Consider the following 21,921-nt stretch of genomic DNA (forward strand, 5'->3'; position numbering starts at 1 on the left):
TTTGATCAATGACGTTTGGTTAATGCGTGGGAGCAGGTGTTGATATACGATTTTTCGTTGCTCAAAAACACCGCTCCTCTCATTACAAGGATTTTTAATTTCGTTTTGATGCTGTCAGGCAACAGTTAGATTAAAAGAAAGTGAATAAAATCAACTTCCGATGAAATAAAACTGAAAATCGTTGAGACCTATTTTAATCACTAGTTCAACAATATCAAGCTTTTTGTGACGTTTCAATTATTCCGTGTCTTCCTATGCCAAACCGTTGGGACAGTCGAGTGCCAAAGTCTAACAGAAAATCAACACTTTAACACTTTCTCACTAAAGTGAATAACAGTGAGACTCGCGAAGCAAAGGTCGAAACTATTCGGAGATTTTCGATTTATCATATATTTAAATTTATTCTGATTAGTTAGTTTTTCCTACGAGGCTTCCCTGCTAGTTTAGAATATTAACTGTTTCCACTATACTGGACGCAACACGTTACTTCGACCTGAAAGAGCTATATTCATTTATTGACTATCCCACAACGGAAAAATAAATAGTTTCCTATTTTTCAAGCTCGCTTGAAGCACTGGCATTTACTATTACTTAAGAAGATTGATCACCTCAATTATTTTGTTCGAACCAGAGTGATTTTTGAACATCACATCATTTTGGCACTGATTAAACTGAGGCAACTATAGCATTACTGTAGATATTATTAAAAGGTTACGAAAAATCACTCAGAGGTTTGGCAAAATTACACAAGATGTTGCACGGAAGTGGCATAGATGGAACGTAGAACAGAGCCTTGCAGCAGTGAATATAGAACTTTATTTTCCCTGGCATTTTTGGTACATTTTATTAGTAACCTCAAGTACGATGTATTGTGGACTAAATATCACCTTCCGAAACCACTAGTATAAAGTGATGTTAGCATTGTTCAGGAGACTGGCTCAATATTCAGCTCTGTCCAGAACGTGAACGAACAATCGAGCTGAGCTACGTACTCTCTCTTTAGAAGTAAAGCTCAATCTGAAAAAGTTTAGTCGTAGTTGGGATGAAAGGCCATAGGACATAAATACTAAGGAAGAACAACAAATCTTTTACTAAATTTCTATGAGAAGCACGAAAATAGAATATCACAACATCAACAAAATAAACTCGATGGAGTACAATATCATTCAAGAGATTCACGTATAGAAAACAAGTCTGGTCTTCTATCAAGTCCCTGGTCTCACAGCTGACTCAGTGAACACCATCAATGAACAGCCGATAATGAACTGTTGGCACTGAAATGCCGCTTACAGCATTCAAAATGCAAGATTTCCATTCATTATTATCGACATTTAAACAAATTAAACGTAGTTGAGATTTCAGAAGTGAGGCTCTGTCATAAATAAAGTTTTTTTCTAATCTATAGCAGACACACGAAAGTCTATTTGACGAGACAAAATTCATTACGGTCTCCCAGGAAAATGCGTAATAGATATATTATATTCATTTGAAACTATTACTAATTCATGTTGGACTAGTTGAACACTGTGAATTGTGACATTGATTGTAAAGGTGTAAATCAGGATTGGCGAAGAGATAGGGAGTTTCAGCGATGTAGTTAACTATGGTAGGGTCTGGAGCCAGAACACAATTCAAACCCATGATGTTATTTCACTACCAAACGACAACACATTCCCCTCTTAAACAGCCATGCAAAAATTGCTTAGTTTTGCACTAAGTGTGCAATAAAGTTGGCACCATTCGTCGAGAATCTCATCAGAATACACGCGCATATTTCCCAACAATCTTGGTCCATTTCGCATGCGGATTGGACTGCTAAAAGCAAGCAAGATGGCCTCGAGCTCAATAGAAATGTTCTCATCGTCTTTAAATTTCTAATTTTTAAAAAATTTGACACATTTTGGCAAACATTTTATATTTTTGGTAGACTTTCATATTGCTCTCGAGCAACTTTTTTTCTCCGCGCACACAAATCACAGCTGCTAAAAATCTTAACTTTCACATCTCGCCTACAAAACTTTGTCTAAACTGTACGGAGCATGGGCGTAGTACAGCGATTCATCGAATTTCCGACTTCCAACAACCGAACAAACGCGCATTCCCAACTTAAACAAATACAAAGCAAATTAATTAAAAGATAGCTCTAGCTTGGCACAAACTGAAGGCATCACTAACACAGGATAAGCTTGTCACTCAAACGAACAATCAACACATTCAAGAAAAAGCGGGTTGGAATAAGCGTAATGCGTCTCAAGGACGAAATCATTCTTAAAAAAGATTATCAATCAAACACGCAGTCGTGATACGCACGATAGAGAGCATAATCGGACGCAATATTTATTTATGAGAACAAAAATTGTACAATGGCTACTGGTCACGTACCTACGCTAAATAATTAACTACACAATGGTCGGAGAAACGTCGTTTAGAAGCACGATAATCGCGCCCCACTAACACTCGTATGAGATTGTAAGACAACAAAGCTTTCGCATTCTTCAATCTATTACCTAATAACCGTTAAACTTAAGGTGAAAAAATCCTGCCGAGCGACACAATTGTAGAGCTGGATCAAAGCTTGATTTTTAATAATAAATTCAGACCATCTTATATGTTCAGAGGCAAGTGGGTCAACACTAGGCAAACAAAATGAAGAATGAATCTTATCCAAATCTCATTACCGTAACCAAAGCTTAAAATGTGGACTGACGCACACGTTGACCTGACATGAGAACACATGTCAGGAGGGCAAGGAGGAAAACATGAGCGTAATGTGTCGGAGCAACTCAATGCAAGCTGAGACGACTAAAGATCATAGAATAAAGATAGAAGAAACGACATAAAAACGCTGAAAATAGTCTAAGGAAGTTACATAGTATCATAGATCACTGAAAAATTCACCTCCCGAGTGATTCAGATGCGCTATAAGCAGAGTTGTGTGGTGGGTTGACTGTATGTTGACAGAGATTTATTGTCTGCCAAGATACAATAGGAACAAACAGAATATAAGAAACGGACGCTGTTGTCTGAAGAATCAAACGGTCATCTACAAAGTCAGTAACCCAGGGCCACCACGAAAATATCTTTGTGAATTTACATATTTATGGCTATGGGAAAATTTCTGGCATCGCTTGCTGCGTAATACTACACTATATTACTTGGCTGTTTTTTACAAACGTAAAAAACATCCCAGCAATTAAATAACAGCCTGGCGAGTAGGAAAAAACTATAGCAACGTGACGCTAAGAGCCATCAGGACTTGAGAGGCTCCACGTAGATCCACGTGAAGAGCCTGCGCAGCTGCACGTCCAGCACGCGATACTTAACAGAGTTGAGGCCGTCTGAGGAGAAGCGCTTCTTGCCCGAGTACAGCGCCTGGTACCTGCAGGATTCATCATGTTTATATTATTGCAGGTCTTGCAATAAAACTTTAGGCGGAGCTCAGTGTCTCGATGCCTTAATATTAAGTACGTAGCACACATTGAAAAGCGCGAAATAATTCAAGTTACAAATGTCAAGTTGACGTATCATATAATTTCTACCGAAGGCTCGAAATGAAGTTTGTGAAGCTATAAATTAATTGTTTGCGTACATGAACGTGATATTACCAGCAGTAATTAAAGTACTTTTCGATTCAACTAATTTTCGTCCTATTAAAACTTTGATTTTTAAACCTCGTGGAGACTTCACTTCAGAGAACAATAACGCCATTTGCAACCCTCACCTCTGAGGGTTGGGGTCCTGCTTCTTATGACTGAGCATCGTGTAGCGCGCGATGTTGGCGGGGTAGCGCGAGATGTAAAGCCCGTGGAACTTGATGCGGTTGGACATGTCATCGTCTTCTCCACCCCAGCCCCAGAATTTATTGCTGAAGCCGTTAACTTTACGCAAGTGTTCCACCGATAGCGCGCTCACGCCACCAAAGATGTCGTTATACGGCAGCCTTGAGCAAATGCAGGTTTAGGGGAAACTTCAAGAAAAAACGAGTTGTAGAACTTGTAGCAATCTAGGCTTTACTTTCTTATCCTAAGCGGACAATCGCGTAACGAAGAAAGGAACAAGTCCCATTTAGAAAGAAATAAGAGAAAAGATCAATTAAATTGTATTGATGGCATGGTAACGGGCTTTCGGTCATGAAACTAGTTAATAGAAAAGTCACCTGTATTGCATGGTGTCTATAGCGACGCTCATGTGGCGTGGCTGCTGGGGGCAGGTGTAAAGGTTGCGGGCGTCTTCAGGCAGCAGGTCGATGTCATGGAAGATGAAGCACTCGTAGGGGTACAGCTTCACACTCTCCAGCGCCCCGATGTTCAGGAGCATTGCACGGTTGAACTTTCCGTTACCTGCAGAAAAGATTTACATTTGGTGATGTGACAACTGAGTATATTGTCATGTGGCTAGTTTACGTTCAAGATGGCACCGTGAGTGCATGGAAAGTGTTTGTTCTGTCATAAAGCCGTTGAGTTCATTTCACAGCTCTGATGTACTAAAAAGAGATGTTACAATATTGCAGCTGCCACCAAATTTCTCAAAATCTCTAGACTAACGGGAATCCACGTCGAGTAGTTGGAATAGCTTTTGGTATCGAGCCGATATTGCTAGCTTCTCGTATTGCTTTTAGACACTAATTCTTACGAGAGACGCGCTGTTTGTTGTCTATCAGTACGCTCTACAGAATTCGTCCATTGTCTGCACATCTGAGAGACATTGTAAAGGCACTAAATAATCATCTTCATTAAAAAATGATATCTCACGGCTTTCATATATATATATATATATATCAAACGGACAGATAATCATATTGATTATGCGCACCCTCTGCCATCACAAGCCGGTGAAAAGTTATCAGGATAGAATCCTATACTACACCACTAATGTGACTCCATTTAGGCACTGCGCGACACGAGAAAGTAGAAACATTCACAGACTCCATCAAATTTGTTGTTGTTATCCGTTTTCAAATTCTATTGCCATCAATCTATTGACCAGCAGGGGCCAGGTTATATATTCCTGAAGAGAAAACTTGGAAAAAAACCGACAACGAAATAAAAGTTAACAAAACTGACGAAATTTCGTCTTACATCAAGAGTGAGCACTATGATACTGACTATGTCATACAGGATGTCGAGGGCTCAAAAGAGATCTCAAAAAATGCTGGACAATCTTGTTGAGGAGAATATTGAAAGTTCATTCGAAAGTTTATTTGTCGTAGTAAATTCTGTTGATGTCCAAAACGAGCCACGTACCTGCTTGCTCCACCACGAAGATGCTGTAGTCGAGCTGTTGTTTCTGCAAGAAGGGGTGCAGATGACGCAGGAGTATTGCAAGGTGCGCAGCCCGAGACCTGAAAATGATCTTCTGATAATTAATCCAGTTCTTGAAAGCAGGTTTAATTATGAGATAAAATTACTGTAATAGAAACCCTAAGGGTTTTGAAAACTACAAGAAAACAAGAACTGGACATTTAATTTCGATTTTATTTTTTATTTTTGCGAAATGTATTTTGATAACAAATGACACAAGAATTGCATAATTTCAGGTTGAAAGAATAATGAAGAAAGGGTGTACAATGCATTCAATTAACGCAATCCGTAGTAGCAAGTGATAGCTCTTGATGGCATTCAGTATTAGTAGGGCCAGAGTTCGAGCGTTTTTCGATTTATAAATTTGAAAGTAGAGTGCAAATAATGGTTTGTCTCACTACACTGTCGAGGGTTGAGGAGCGTTAATAACTTATTGAACAAGGGTTATATATTATAAGGGAGCTGAGCATTTCCCGCACCCACCTATACGGGATGATGATGGCCACTTTGTGCCGCGACTGGCATTCCAGCGGCCGCCACTTGCCCCCCAACAGGAGCTCGGGGTGTCGTCGCTCCTCCGTCAGCAGGTCCGCTGTAGAAGCATCCACAGCGACGGGTCCTCCTGGCAAGCAGTCCAGTTTTAATTCCCATCATAAACAAATTTTATCTCTTTTTTAACCTTATCAACAATATTTACATCTATTTCTTTTCCAAGCTATCTCTGGTTCTTTTCTGGACGTTATCATCAACAATATCAACATCTATTTCTTTTCCAAGCTATCTCTGGTTCTTTTCTGAACGTTATCATGAACAATATTTATATCTATTTTTTTCCAAGCTATGTCATCAATAATACCATACGACCAAGATATTAAAGGCATTTAAGGTACTACAATTAGTAAAAGAAACGTTAATAAGTTTTGTGATCATCTGAAGAGCAGCAGCAAGACTCACCAAGGAGCGGCGGTACGGGAGGACAAGCGGGCAGCTCGTCGCTCAGAAGGCTCATGTGTGGCACCTTGCCTGTCAAGTTATTCACGCCAGTCAAGTTATTCCCTTTCTTGTTTCTTAAATCGTTTTTGTCACGTCCATCTCCACGAACCGTACTGTGGTTGAGGCTGTGATCAATTACTTGGCTATCCATGTGGACGAGTTGGGCGGGAGGGCCATCGTCAACGCTGTTGTTGACGCCACCGAGACCGAGTAATTTGACATCGCGAAGATCGTTATGGTCGCTTGGTAGCGAGGGAGAAGTCTTCTCACTGCCACGCTCACCTTGTTGGCCCTGAGCACAAAATTGGTACATTTCAGAGATGGTAATTAATGATCCAAACAAACTATGGATTGACTAGCTATAATAGTTAACAAGTTTCATCGTTCCCTCGTATAGAGGAATTCGATTGGAGTGATGGCCCGAAATTTACCAATGCGCGAGTATTTGAGACTCATTCATCATCCACAAGGGAGAGAACTGTCTTAAATGACTGGACCTCAACTAAAGCTTACAAAAGCAGCATACCAGGACGGCAGAGAATACCAAGTATTCTGCAACTTAAACTGAAACCTTAAACTTGACCTTAACCTATAGACCTTAAACATGATCTTAACATAGAGACCTTAAACTTGATCTTAAAACTGAGACCAGCAGTCAGACGGCACGAGTTTTATATTGCGGCGTTCAGGTACAAAGGGAATAATATCACAAAATGCAATAGGAATCATACCTTGAAATGAGGAAGTCCTTCGGGATCCCAGACGACTGCAGGGGAGGAGAGGTTGACAGTAAAGAGCGGTGATGAGCGCCTGCTGGACGCGACGCTCGTGTAGAGCTGCACTCCCGTCAACACCAACAGCAACAACACCAGCACCTTCCACGGCTGTCTGCCACCTACGCTGCCTAAACACCTGAAATACAGAAAATATTCTATTTACACAGCTATAACTTTTTAGCGCATTTTCTCATTTATGGAAAAAATGCACTATTGTGCTCGCCATGTCCGTCCGTCCGTCCGTCCGTGACCTCAAGTTTTCGTCGACGAGCAAATGCGCTCTCTGTCACTCACTGCAGTGAGTACTGAGTTATATTTTTCCTGAATACGTGCGTAGAACAACAGCTAGATACTTGAGTTGTGTGCGAGCTAACTAGATCATTTAATGAAAACGAATAAGTTGAATAATATTGTTGACGAATGAGATATTTATGCACAAGAGTTGGACGCTGTCACTGCCGCAAAACGCGGGTGAAACGCTATTAGGATACATGCATCGCACTTACCATCCCAGATGTGCTCAGTGAACATAAATGTTGTTTGCATCTTAGTTGACCACAACACACTTGATACATTGTTAGTTATTGCATTGAACAATTTCTCACATAGTAAGACGAACATTGAGCATTTGATGAAGGAATACAATTATTTATATGTAAATTCAATACATAGTAAGATGAAGCAGAGGTGCAAGTGAGGACTTGACCATGTTTAATATACAGGGCTTGGAGACTGGCGGGCAAGCCGCTTATGCATCGCCTGGGATTCTTCATTATACTGTACATAACAGTCCAACAGTCTTAGCGGGGGAATTCCCTTTAATTTTTCTTTTGAATACTGCTCATTTATTACATGTCTATACATGTTTACTCATTTATTACATGTTTATTACACGAATAATTGACAGAAGAATCTATTAGTACAGTTTGATGGTGGTTAACAGAGTAAATACGAAGCATGGCAACGAGACCGCAAGTTATGCGAGACCTGCAGCAGGCGAAGGGCAGGGAGTAGCAGGCGGGGGAGCAGCAGGCGGGCGAGCAGCAGCCACAGAGCACAGCGCTGCACTCAGACCAGCCATATGACTGCACTTGCTGGTACGGGTCGTCTGTAACACATCAACACGAGTCGTCTGTAACACAGCAACATGAGTCGTCTGTAACACATCAACATGAGTCATCTGGAACACATCAACATGAGTCGTCTGGAACACATCAACATGGATCGTCTGTAACACTTTGATGTAACATTTCACTCGACTGTAGCAGTCGATGATTTTCAACTATCCTAGAATTATCGAGCATTAATCAAGATATACCTACAATTCAAGATGGAATGTTCAATTCCTGATAAAATGATGTAAATTCTCGTCTAGAAAAAGAATTAGAACAAATGTGCAGACAAAACTGAGGTAAGGCGGATTTTAGGGCACAGGATGAGTGGGTGATGGCAGAGTGCCCCACCTGCACCACAAGAGTGGGTGATGGCAGAGTGCCCCACCTGCACCACAAGAGTGGGTGATGGCAGAGTGCCCCACCTGCACCACAAGAGTGGGTGATGGCAGAGTGCCCCACCTGCACCACAAGAGTGGGTGATGGCAGAGTGCCCCACCTGCACCACAAGAGTGGGTGATGGCAGAGTGCCCCACCTGCACCACAAGAGTGGGTGATGGCAGAGTGCCCCACCTGCACCACAAGAGTGGGTGATGGCAGAGTGCCCCACCTGCACCACAAGAGTGGGTGATGGCAGAGTGCCCCACCTGCACCACAAGAGTGGGTGATGGCAGAGTGCCCCACCTGCACCACAAGAGTGGGTGATGGCAGAGTGCCCCACCTGCACCACAAGAGTGGGTGATGGCAGAGTGCCCCACCTGCACCACAAGAGTGGGTGATGGCAGAGTGCCCCACCTGCACCACAAGAGTGGGTGATGGCAGAGTGCCCCACCTGCACCACAAGAGTGGGTGATGGCAGAGTGCCCCACCTGCACCACAAGAGGGTGATGGCAGAGTGCCCCACCTGCACCACAAGAGTGGGTGATGGCAGAGGGCCCCACCTGCACCACAAGAGTGGGTGATGGCAGAGGGCAGCTGGCGGTGCAGGATGCGGTGGGGCTTGTCTGGTCCCCCAGTCCCCCGGCCCACAGACCGGTACGTATGTGTGCCCCGGGAGTACGAGGCGGGACCGTACATCACTGGGGGAATTAATGCCGGGTCGTTAGAAGCTCATAATTCAATTTTCCATCTAGATTCTAGGTCGTCTAGGTCAATTTCCCATCATACAGTCATCCTAAGCGCTCAATATCCAAGACCAAGAGGATCTTAAAGGTACCAAGTTGAACTCAAATGGAGCCAAGCCAAACAACTGTAGGAAATAAATGGGTAGAATTTCGGTGCAAAAACTTACTGGCTAGGGTAGCTTTTTATCGAGGCGCGACGCCACGAGGTTCTCAATCCTCCATCGGGTAACTTGGTGAGCGTCTTGCCAAAATAACGCAGAAATCCAGTATACAAGAAAATGCGACCAAGAGACGACTAGCAGACGCAATGCGATATCCTTGACTTCCCAAACGGGTGAGTTAATTGATAGCGTATATATATAAATATATATACAGCATCAGTGAGACGGTTGGCACCCAAAGACTCAAAGCACCGAGTGGAAGCGAAGAAAAATAAACCATCAATGGAACAACAACCACCTCATTTCAATACAAGTAAAAAAAACCTAACTTACAATATCGACATTATTAGAACAGTGAGCTACGTGCTAACACATGAATAATTATCATAATTCTATTATATGAATATAAGAGGCGATGGCACATGAACCTTAAGTGTACACAGTGGCTGACGTAGAAGACTTGGGTTGATGCGAAGCTGCTGCTAATCTTTAAAATTCTACATCTAAGCTATTGGTCTCTCAACTGTGCTTATACAATTAGTTTACAGTTGATTACATAATTTTAGTTGAGACAACTAAAGATATTAAAGGAAAATGAATACATTACTGTCACATATTCACTGGAAATTGCACGCATACAAAAATGGCGGAAAAGTTTTCGGGAATGTGAGGACTAACGAACGAACTTCTGTATGGGGAAGGAAGGAACGACCTAGAGGATGTATAAACCATACAAAACACATGTTGCACTACAAATAATGGACCTTCTTCACTAACAGGGATTTGTGATCAGTTTTGTGGAGAATGGTTACAAAATATATTAAATCTCGATGAAAGAAAGGACGGGTTAATAAATGAATATCACTTTAAAGCAACAATAAACATGGCGGCGAGTCTGATCTAACAACGGGCCTTCCCCTCACGCAAGTGTATTAGCCAAGCTATTCAAACAAAAAATTATAGCAATCTTTATGGTATAAAGGTCAGAAACTTAAGAGCTATATTGATTTGGCAGCTCACAAAGCAATCTAGACTGAGTAATTCTTGTTATTACATGCGCGGGAACAGAGAATTGGACGTTATATAAATATAAATTTGAGACACCAGCTTGGCTTATTTATACTCATTGAATCCGCAGCATCAAAAGAGAGCAACGATTAAAATTTCCACTTAACATAAGGACATGACACCTACTTGAATACATTGCATTTGGAAGAGAACAACCAAAGCCTCAACCATCGTTATTATGAGTACAGTAGTTAGTTCTGTAACACAGAGGGCATACTCCGATTGCTTCAAATATAATACACTTGATTTATAACCAAATATATAGAGCAAAGTTTTGAGAACGCAGATCTTCATTTGATTTAGAAGAGTAAAATAAAAAATTAAACAGGAGTGCTGATGCACAGTCGAGTATCGATGGAAGTGCATAACAAGCTTGTCTTTAAGTACACCAAACTGTAGTTGATATTAACCCTATAACATTGATTATAACGTTGCATGTGTGATAACATGGAAGCTTATATGTGTAAGTCAAGTTGTTTAATAGTTGAGATTCTGAAGCTCTTTGAAACGCAATTTCTGCTATATGCGTTGCACGAGTAAAACGATATAAAACAAAAATTGTTTTAGGGATTCAGATAACTAGTTGAAAAAAATAATCTATTATATAAACCAAAAAATTATCCAAGTAAAACGGTCAGAGAAATCCCACTTCTAAAAATATAAGAATAACCAAACCATCATCGTTTCAGAACTGCATACTAAGTAATAGTAGAGGCTTTCAAAATAGACACACAAACACAGGTCAAATACTAGTATTCATATTTTTCAACTCGAGTGGACTAGAAAATGGAAGTAAAACTAGTCTGTGTAAGTGTAGATCAATGATACCACTGGAAAGCCATGGCTGAGGGATATTAATTCTCTTAGCACGAGACCGACACCTACATAGGTTCAGAGCACAGCTGCCGTCTCGATGTTGTATTTGGCGTTGGCGGCGGTGTCCGAAAAGTTTTCAAGAAAATGTGCACAAGTGCGCAAAAATAGATTATGCTGAGTGGGCCCAAGTCAGTTAGATAATATTACACTGATATCACGATTATATTACTGTAAGCTAACGTTATCAGTGAGATTCTGGAAGTCATGGTAAAAAACTATGTTTATTGCACTAACACATACGTACACACGAACTACGCTATTCCGAGAATCAAATACGAGTGCTTTATTTCGAACCACTAATTTTAATTTGAACATATACTGAATATATATTGATGGTAGTAATGGTGCTACCTACAATAACGAGTACGTTCATGAGATTATTAATATCTGACACATCCGTAGAGGAAGACAAAGCCAAGATCAGTTGCCACTCCAAGACAAGGGACTGATAACCTATTAAATAACAAATGATATTAACGTAGGTGACCGTATTGAAATGTAATTAATATTAATATAAGTTAGCTTAATATACGCTCTTTTTTCGAGATTCCGAGTATTCCTTAACATTATAAGATTTTAAATTCGTTCATATTTTTAAAAGGCTGCGTAACTATTAAGATGTACTCCAGCATTCGGTGCAACATGAATTGACCTTACAAAAGCAAACGAAAGCTTGGAACACGAGAGCAACGTTGACATTTACAATTTTCTTAACATATTCATTACCATCCCGCGGTCAGTAGAGAAAAATTAAGAAAAATGGAACGGCCGCGTCAGTAATTTCCGGCTTACACTTAAAAGAAAAGAATGCACGAAACCACAAGCAACGCAAAGAATATTAGCCTAAATCTGAATAACTCTACGGTAAAATCAGGGAATGTAAGAATTACTTCTCTAAATGACACTACACATAAACGGAAAGTAAAAAAACCTGAGGAGCAAAAACCAAGTTATTTTGAGACCAAAGTAATGTGCTTGCTAATCATATGAGGCGCACAATAAAATTTACCATAGGAACTACAGTCTGAAAGAATACGAGATGATAACATTACAGACTGGAAGAAATTGAAGCAATCAGCCCGCTAGAACACTCCTGCAGCACAACAGATCATAGACTAGGCAGAACACAGCAGCAGAACACAGCAGCAGAACTAGAGACGCCGCGGGTAGTGATGACGTAGCGGGCAGAGAAGTTTACTCTACGTAGCACGTAGAGTAAACTAGAGACGTAGCATGAAGTGTAGGAGATGAGTGCAGATGTTTGTGCGCACAGCAGCAGCAGATGTGTAGTGCAGGGGCTGGACTATGAAGTTCAATACGTCGTGGCTGAAGCTCATCACATCGGCGTCAGGCAGCACACAACGACGGTCTCCTGTAAATAAAGAGATAAGTTACCATCGATGCCATTATAGAATAATTAAAAACAAGTTCATTAGTGTAAATTAGACTATTTTTGATCACGCGGTAGCACGACTTAAAAATGCATTACATGAATCGTACCTTCAATGTAAGATAACCACTAAATATAAAAAAAATCATTAAAACAATATCAGAATTACTTTGTAATGAGCAACGTGACGGGGCGTTCACGAAATATTTAGTAAATCTGTCACAGATTCTTTCTCATTGAATCAATTAGCAGTACGAGCGAGTCAGACCCAATTATTCATATAAGTATGATCACACGATGTCGATAAATATCATAACCTATTTGATTTCAGTATGCATTCTACTGGATCTGATGTGAAAACTATAGATTGAATTGTATTCTTTCAAATTATTTTATCTCTAATCTAATTTATCTAGCAATGAGCGTCCATTAAGAAACCGAACAGATGCGGCTATATATAAATTAGACATATGCTCTTTAACAACGTGATTTAAACAATAGATGAACGAGAACAAAAAATTACCATGGCCAAAGTCTAAGGCACACAAATGGGGATTGCAGACTTTAACTGCACACACTTTCATAGACGAAGATTATATAATACAGGAGCTAGGATTTGCGATACGATAGGAAACTTCCACGATGTTTAAATCAACACCAACAATATTACGATCTTGCTTCACGTGAACATCGTTAATCCAGCATAAAGGTGTGGTTCTAACCGTTTTATGAGGTTGCACACGTTCAACGTGCAAGCCCTACATAAATAAATGGAACAAGTTGCGCGCAAACATTTCGAAATTTATCCGTTTCATGGTGTGAGGATATTGAAAAGTTTGTTAGAAAGCTAATAAGTTTCCAGCAAGTATTGGTCGTGACACCGTCGAGTCTTGATAAGCAAGCAACACGACGCTACGGAGCAGCACAGTAGCATGGCTGCCTCAGGTGCGTGTATAGTTTTCCTACAAACATGAATGCCTCGATTACAAACATGCTCCGACAGTCACGAAAACATGCAGCCACTGTACTCCATAATGCACCTGTTCAACAATTTATTTTTCTTCTTTATTCTATTTTTTCAATTTATTTATTCTTTATTCATTCCGCCAACCATTTAGAAAGGCTGGCGTTAGTCGCCAATTCAGAATTAGCGACTAATAATACGTGAGACTATTTGCATCATTTGCAATATAATAATACAGGTACAATCGTTAGCTCCCAAGCGTCAGCACTAGGGACGTCACATGTACTGGCATCAGCAGAGTCATAAACAGGAAGATCAGCATGGCCATAAACAGGAACATAAACGTAGCCATAAATAATAACATAAACACAGCCATAAACAGGAACATAAACGCAGCCATAAACAAGAACATAAACGTAGCCATAAACAGGAACATAAACGCAGCCATAAACAAGAACATAAATACAGCCACAAACAAGAACATAAATGCAGCCATAAACAGGAACACAAACACAGCCATAAACAGGAACAGCAGCACAGCCATATACAGGAACAGCAGCACAGCTATAAACAGGAGGAGCGGGGCAGCCATAAATAGGAACAGCAACACAGTCATAAATAGAAACAACCACACAGCCATAAACATGAAAAGAAGCACACCCATAAACAAGCAAGGCAGCACACCCATAAACAAGCAAGGCAGCACAGCCATAAACATGAAAGGCAGTACAGCCATAAACATGAAAGGCAGCACAGCCATAAACATGAAAGGCAGTACAGCCATAAACATGAAAGGCAGCACAGCCATAAACAGGAAAAGCAGGACAGCCATAAACAAGACTCACCAAAAATATTGTTCTCATAACATGGCCTATGAAAGTACAGTAATTTTGTCTTCAGTCATCCCTTAAAAATGTCAATTTTGAGATAGTAAGAAATCATTCATTATTGTACCATAACTAGCAATTTTTTCTTGTCTTGGAAAACAAGCAACTATGATGTATCAATTCGAGCACACTAATGGAAAATAGAATCAAGTCAACATTCTTGAGAAACTTGGGTTTATTGAAGAAATATCAATCAATCACTGAAAACATAATTGTGATTAGTTGTAAGTAGGTTTGAAGTTCAAACAGATTAAAGATGTTTATAGATGACTGCAAAAGATGGGGCAACATCCAAAGTGAAAGATACGATTAAATTTGTTATAACTGTGATGAATCAATATTTTGGAGTAGGGTTAATCAGGGGCCATAGACCATATTGACAAATAAATTGTCAGCATCATGAGAGAAATTTTGGAGTTGGATCAATGTATATGCTTGCAAGTTTTATAAAAGATTCATGCATAGGTATAGAATTTTTTAAGGTAGGATTTAATGGAGCATGAGTACCTAGTGAATTTCCACATATTCACAACTCCTGTGGTAGGTAGAATTTGAAGCTTCAAGAGCTTGGGTCAGACCATTGCATCAGTAAGTCATCATTTGGGCAAATTAGATATTAGAAACTTAGTGAGTATGTAGTCAGTACAGTTTTATGACCAAAAGGTAAAAGTATTTGCATTGAAAGAGATGTATTTATTCTGATATCATAGGAGCCTAACACATCCTTTGGTTTAACATCATAGGAGACAAACATGTACCGTCAAATGGGGTAATAAGGGACAGTCCTCCAACATTTTGTAGAAATGTTGTAGCAGCTAAACTAATCAAAATATTGCAAAACTAAAAATGGTGGCGTAAAATTCAATATTTTTACTATCTATGCAGCATAAAGCAAGTTGAGAAATCATACATTTATTACCTCTAAAAAATCTTTGAAAAAAGTGAGAAAAGTGAGATTTTGGAAAAGTACCTTTGCTAAGGTCTGTAGCAGAAAAAATATTTGTCATATTGAAAAATTTTTACTTACATAAAAGTTGCACACTAGTGTTTGCTTAAAAACATGATTGGCAGAATTTGCATATTTCATTCCAAGAAAAAATGGTGGCCATTTCTGCTAAATGGGGTAATAAGGGACACCCCTAAAATTGCATTTATAGTAGAAACTTGTTTAGCAAAGGCTCCAGTTAATGATAAAATCAATTAACAACAAAGAATTTTGATTACATTAACTTTGCTCAGTGAAAAAATTTCACTTAACAAAAAATTACTGCAGCAGTCATCACAAAATTGTGCATAGAATGTCATAGATAGAATTGAGCACTGGGCAACAAAGAATTTTTTTATTCTACATTTACATCAACTACAAAGGAAGAGGAGGACTTCAGAGTACTGTTAGTCATAGTGACAAACCAGAGATTTTTTAGAATCAGTTTAGTTCATATTAAACTTCCTCATCTACTCAAGATTTAATACAATTTCTTAAGTAGATAATTCTGATATTGATTATACTTTACTGGTCTACTCATAGGATTCAAAAATGACCTCGAGAGAGTTTCTGTCTTAAACATGTTGGTGTTAGTAATAGACGAGTACACTCTGCATGCTTCAAACATTTTAAAATTGAGTTTTATTTCAAGTATCACTTATTACCCCGTTTCCAGATTAATTCAGGAGCTTTTTATATTGCATCTAGCACCTTACAAATAGCATATGGAATTTTTTTGGAGATGCCATATGAAAGCCCTTGCAAAGACCTTTAAAATGAAACCAAATTTGTTTATGAAATGTTTCATGGTAAGAAGTTACCTATTAAAAAAAAAATGCTCAAAACTGTCCCTTATTACCCCGTTTGACGGTATATCCTTTCTAAAGGATAAATATTTTCTAGGATGTGCTTTGTCTATTACAAATCTTTTGGCTCCAAAAATGGCAGAAAATCTCTAGTCACAGCTAAAAAAGTAGATAAATTTCATGCTTGTCTGGAATATTATCACAGCACAAATTTTAGTAACTCAGCCAGTGAAAGTTAGGCTACTTTTTTTTAAATCACATATGACAAGACAAGGCAGATTAAAAAAACATGGTAATTGCAAGAATAATGAACAGCAAGATTACAGTATGAGAAGACATGGTTGCAATGACAGAGTGATGATGTCAAAGTCAACAATGGAAAGATTTAGGAGTTAATGTCAACATTGAGATGAAAATTTTCTAAACATATTGAAGCTCATGTTAATAAAGCCAATAAACAACTTGGACTGATCAGACACTCTTATGAGTACATAAATAGTGAAGCAATGAAACAGTTGTTTGTTGCTGTCATCATTTCATGCATCTGAACCTAGAGTTTGGAAATGCCATGTGGTCAACAAAACTAGAAAAGGTAAAAAATTTAGTAGAGTCTTCAAAAATGTGCAACAAGGATAATTCTAGGATTAAAAGGCAAGCCTTATGAAGAAAGGTTAAAGATTATGAAGCTTCCAAGCCTCTGTTATTGACATCTGTGTGGCTTTAAACTAAAAAAACTGTGTTGTAACACATCCATGTGACATTTCTTTCAGCTTTGAGTCACTGACATGTGGAACTGCCTCCATGATAGCATCATTGATGCTCCTATTATGAACGCCTTCAACTTTCAGGAACAGAATAGACAAAGCTATTCAGGAATATATGTTCAGTCTTGAAATGTCTAGCACCTTACAGGCCTTGCAATACGTCCAGCAAGTATCTCAATCAATTGTCAGTTATGGAAAGATCAGGTTCCAAAAACCGGATCCCTTGTGAATCAAGTCACAAAAAGAATAAGAATCGGCCACAGGCCATGGGCCTACCTATTTCTTTAGTGCTGACACTTCTATTCTATTCTTAAGTTGTTCAACACTTTGACTCTGATTGCTTCATCTTGTACTACTATTATTATTTCATTTTTGTACTGTTTTTAAACAAGGTTGCCAGACGGTCATTTTTTCTGGACAAATTCCGTGATTTAGTTTTTCTCAATTGAGTTGGCCAGCTAAAATTTTATTATAGGGGTACTTCCAAATTAAATTTTAAATACTGCAAAAAGAAAATAAATGGAATTTTAATAGCGGAACCTTTAAATAAACTATTATATATTGAGTTATTGGCCTTTTTTGGCCTTTTTCAGATTTGGCTGATTTTAGGTAACCTGAATTACGTACCACCAGTCCACCACAACCTGGAGAAATACATTTTGTGGTATGCAACTATGCATATGTACCACTTCGGAGTCAACGTTTAAAAAAACTGCAGCAAAAATTTGTTGCTTTTATTTTTAAATTTATCCATGCATAATGAATTATAACTTTATAAGTATAGCCTAAACCAATTTGAAACTTTGGCATTTGGTAGAATTTTCATAAAATTCCAAGAAAATATCGTAGTACATATTTCACAGGTATTTTTTATAATTTTTCTACCTACAAATTTTGTGTAAACCTAGGCTATTTTAGTGATTTTTTAATGTAGGATTAGAGGAAAAGCTATAGAAACTAGTGAAATTTGACAGATTCATCATTCAAGGGCATATTTATCTGATTCATGCATTTCATGGGAGGTTTCTGCCAAATTTTCTACTTTGGTCTTAAATCAATTAATAATGGCCTATGGCTAGCAGGCTAGCATCCCAGCTATGGGGAAAATCAACCAAATTACCTACCGTCAATGCCACATAAGTCGCCACTTTCGGAAAACGCAATAGAATATATTGCATTTAGAAACACCAATCAGCTAAAAATTAAATGTAACACTTGTACAGGGTTGACTAATGTTTAGACTTTCGAGAAAAAAAGTCACGAGGTTTTTTTTATTGCTCGATCATATAATAAAATGGAAGTTTTAGAGACTCGTCGGGAGTGGCGAGGTATATAGTACCTGCTTTAAAGTCGCCAGCGATACTGACGAAGGGTACACTAAAGTCGCCATAGCCTGGCGAGGTTATTGCAGTCTTTTCGTGAATAGCGCCTGCGTGAGGTACAGTAGAGAAAGCCTCAAATTTAGGCGAAACCAACCCTTGAACTTCGGTCTTTGTTTAAAAAATTAATAAATAAATGCTTTAGATATTGTTTTTGTACGAAAATAAATGTAACCTCAATGAATAAATTTTTTTCCTGGCTATAATAATTAAGAGGATTCAGTACGTTCCATATCCGACAAGCAGAACGCGGAAGAGTCAGAAGTAACCCGGACATGTCTTACATTTTATTATTGTCAGTTCGACTCGCGTAGTCAATATACTCGCGTATATTGTCGACTTTCTAAAGTACGGCGCACGGCGCATTTTTTTACCAGCATTCTACGGCGCACCGCGCAGGTCGTTAAAATGACAAAAAAAATTCCCACGCACCTGGCACATCTTCCTGACCATGGCCTCTGTTTACTGCGTTTCACCTCGGTATGACCCAAGGTTCGATACCGTTTGAAGGGAAAATATTTTTGCGGAAATAAAGTATCGCCCAAACGCAGTTCATCAAGCAGAATGAAAAAATTCGTTTCGCTCAACAAATGTTTATCATGTTGATTTGAAATCTCAAAACTAATAACAAATCAATTGTCGAAAATGCATTCTACTATCTTTAGGCAATATTAATAAATGTTCTAGTATTTTCCTATCTAGTCTGGAAAAGTCCTATTTTTGTCTGAAATATCGCGGCTCTAATATCATATAATTTCAGTAGGTATGAAATCTCGCGGCTCGAATGTCATAAATTTTTGTTTGATTAAAAAATCGCGGTTTGCACTTCGCAAACATGTCATTTTATAAAATTTTCAACTTCCGCAATCCGCATTGCTTTACCGTTTCTGCCAAAAATATATTGCAGAAAAAACATAAACATCGTAATGTAAACAAATAAACAAAACGTTTGTTGAAGATCGCGCATAGTTGCGGTCATGTCAAAGCGGTCAGACTGTATATTAACACGTGCTGAACTTACAGTAGAGACAAATTTTATTGTTGCCGTTTGACTGTTTAAGGGTAAAATTAGAGATTTGGGGTAACACGTGCATAAACTTTGTAAATAAATTCGCATTCGCACCTCGTAAATGGCTTTTAATGGCCGAGATATGGAATTCATGGCTCGGTGAAATAGAATCACGGCTCGTAGAAATGGAATCACGACTGGCAAATCCATAAAACCACGGCTCGCAAAATTCAGTCGCGGCTCGCCAATTAGATATATTCCATACTAGTTCCTATGATAACGAAATGTTCGTATTGGGTCAATTTTAATAAATATTTCCTTTTCCCTGCAGCGTGGCGACTTTAGTGAGGTGGCGACTTTAGTAGTGGCATTGACGGTAGGTCAAATTATCAGCTTTAATAACACATACACATTTATGATTGAGAGTTGAGACTGTCATAAAGCACAGCCAACTGAGCCAAACATTGGCTTTGAATTTTGAAATAATATGAGATACTCTACTCAATACTCATTTTAGTCAAACATTGAACATTTTAGCTAGATTTTTAAAGAATTATTCAGAAAAAGGTAACTAATTGATAAATACGCATCTCTACTTCTGCACTTGTCTTGTGCGAGTTGTTTCAAAAAAATTTTGCTCGTGCAAGACTTACGATAGTTATGACGCAGAAAAAAATGTCGAGATTGGCTTGAACGTTAAAGTAGATAACGCCGCTGCCGGACCGCTGGTTAGTGACAATGAACGGTAAGCATGTCACTTCGACAGGATACGTTATCAAACGTTGAGGGCTGAGTCTTGAGGTACACTGGTACAGTCCAGTTGTCAGTCACTCAGTCCTTTGATCCCTACAGCCATCAGCTGATCTAATCCGAAAGAAAGTTCTCCCGTTCCAGGTTCTAGGTAGTTTGAGGATTCTTTCAAATGATGCAGGAAGTAGTTCCAATTTTAGTAAATGTTATGGATAATATGCTGATCTAATAAAACTCTTACGAAATGAAACCTCATAAAGGAATACTGAATACTAGCTTAATGTGTGTATTTACAATATATTTAGTTTTATCTCTTATAAATCCAACCAATAAAGTAAAAATATCCCGAAATTTTGAGCATGATCTTCTAATAAATGACTCAGCAAATATTTATATTATATCACCAATCCTCGGACCTAATCTCAAATATTTTTATTGGAATAAAGTAGAAGTGTCGGCATTGAAGAAATAGGCCCATGGCCTGTTGCCGATTCTTGAACTTTTCGTGACTTGATTCACAAGGGATCCGGCCTTTGGAACCTGATTTTTTCATAACTGATGATTGATTGAGATAGCTACTGGACTTATAGTCCGTAATTTGCTAGGCATTTTAAGACTGAACATATATGCTCCTGCATTGCTTCGTCTGGACTTATTGCCTGGTCCGTAATTTGCTAGGCATTTTAAGACTGAACATATGCTCCTGCATAGCTTGGGCCTTGGTCTACTCTGTTTTTGAAGGTGTTCATACTCGGAGCGTCAACGATGCTAATTCAGGGAGGCTGTTAATATCCACTAATATTTTTAATATAAATAATCTTATAAATAATCCCCTAATATTTTTAGCGGTTATCGCGTTTATTAGGCCGTAGGCCTGTCGCAGATTCTTTACATCGCAGAACATCCACAGCACGTTACGGGCTCGAACTCACTGTTTTAAATTTTCTTTGCTTAACCGCCTGGCCTCCTTGTCGATTCTGACCAGAAACTGGCGCACAGAGGTGGGACCGAACCCGCACCTCTGCACCAATCTTGGTACTCTGAACTTTAACCTCTGGTTAATTACATATCTCACATGAAAAAAATTAAGTTGAATACTGGAATAATTTAATACTGGAATAAGCCATGTGCAAACTCATTATTGGTAGATGAAATCAAACTAGATAAGGCTAGTGAAATTCATAAGAATTGATTGCATTCAGCCAACAACATAACCTCAAGCGGTAATAGACTCGCATATTAAGAACTCTATCTAATTTAAAAATAATTGTTTGTAAAGAACGCGTTGGCGTGCCACAAGCAAGCGTTCTTGGGCCTGTTATGTTCGTTGCTTTTATAAACGATCTGCTAAGAGTAGTTTCAAGCGTGTGCTCCATGCATGCCGACGACACAAAAGTTTATAATACAATTAAGAATGCGTCAAATAAAGTGCCATTGCAAAATGATCTTAAGGCTTGTAGTAGCGAAGTCTGAGAGCGAGGTTTTCGCGACCATCGTGTAAAATCCTTGATCTGCCCAAAGCTTGGCCAGTCGCTACCCTCGAGCTTGTACTCTTTGTAATATGATATCCTAGCCAG

At 38.9% G+C, this 21,921-nt stretch overlaps 1 protein-coding gene across 1 annotated transcript; it reads right to left on the reverse strand.

Moving 5' to 3' along the window:
• Positions 1–1,074: 1,074 nt before the first annotated feature.
• Positions 1,075–20,543, reverse strand: LOC108682847 (beta-1,4-N-acetylgalactosaminyltransferase bre-4). The gene is made up of 11 exons (XM_018172091.2): positions 20,248–20,543; positions 9,473–12,782; positions 9,123–9,260; positions 8,057–8,177; positions 7,025–7,205; positions 6,255–6,585; positions 5,784–5,922; positions 5,244–5,341; positions 4,157–4,340; positions 3,722–3,940; positions 1,075–3,379 (listed from the first exon to the last, which is right to left on the reverse strand). Coding segments are annotated over exons 2-11 (1,542 nt in total). The 5' UTR covers positions 9,474–12,782; positions 20,248–20,543; the 3' UTR covers positions 1,075–3,249.
• Positions 20,544–21,921: the final 1,378 nt, after the last annotated feature.

The sequence above is a fragment of the Hyalella azteca genome, unplaced genomic scaffold (assembly GCF_000764305.2).
Source record: "Hyalella azteca isolate HAZT.00-mixed unplaced genomic scaffold, Hazt_2.0.2 contig1316, whole genome shotgun sequence".
Classification (NCBI taxonomy): domain Eukaryota; kingdom Metazoa; phylum Arthropoda; class Malacostraca; order Amphipoda; family Hyalellidae; genus Hyalella; species Hyalella azteca.

Coding starts and splice junctions, on each gene's coding strand:
- LOC108682847 (XM_018172091.2), bottom strand. Junction 4,341..5,243: donor CTTCGTGGTGGAGCAAGCAG/GTACGTGGCTCG, acceptor TCTTTTCTGCAG/GTAACGGAAAGTTCAACCGT. Junction 3,380..3,721: donor CAGGACCCCAACCCTCAGAG/GTGAGGGTTGCA, acceptor TGAATCCTGCAG/GTACCAGGCGCTGTACTCGG.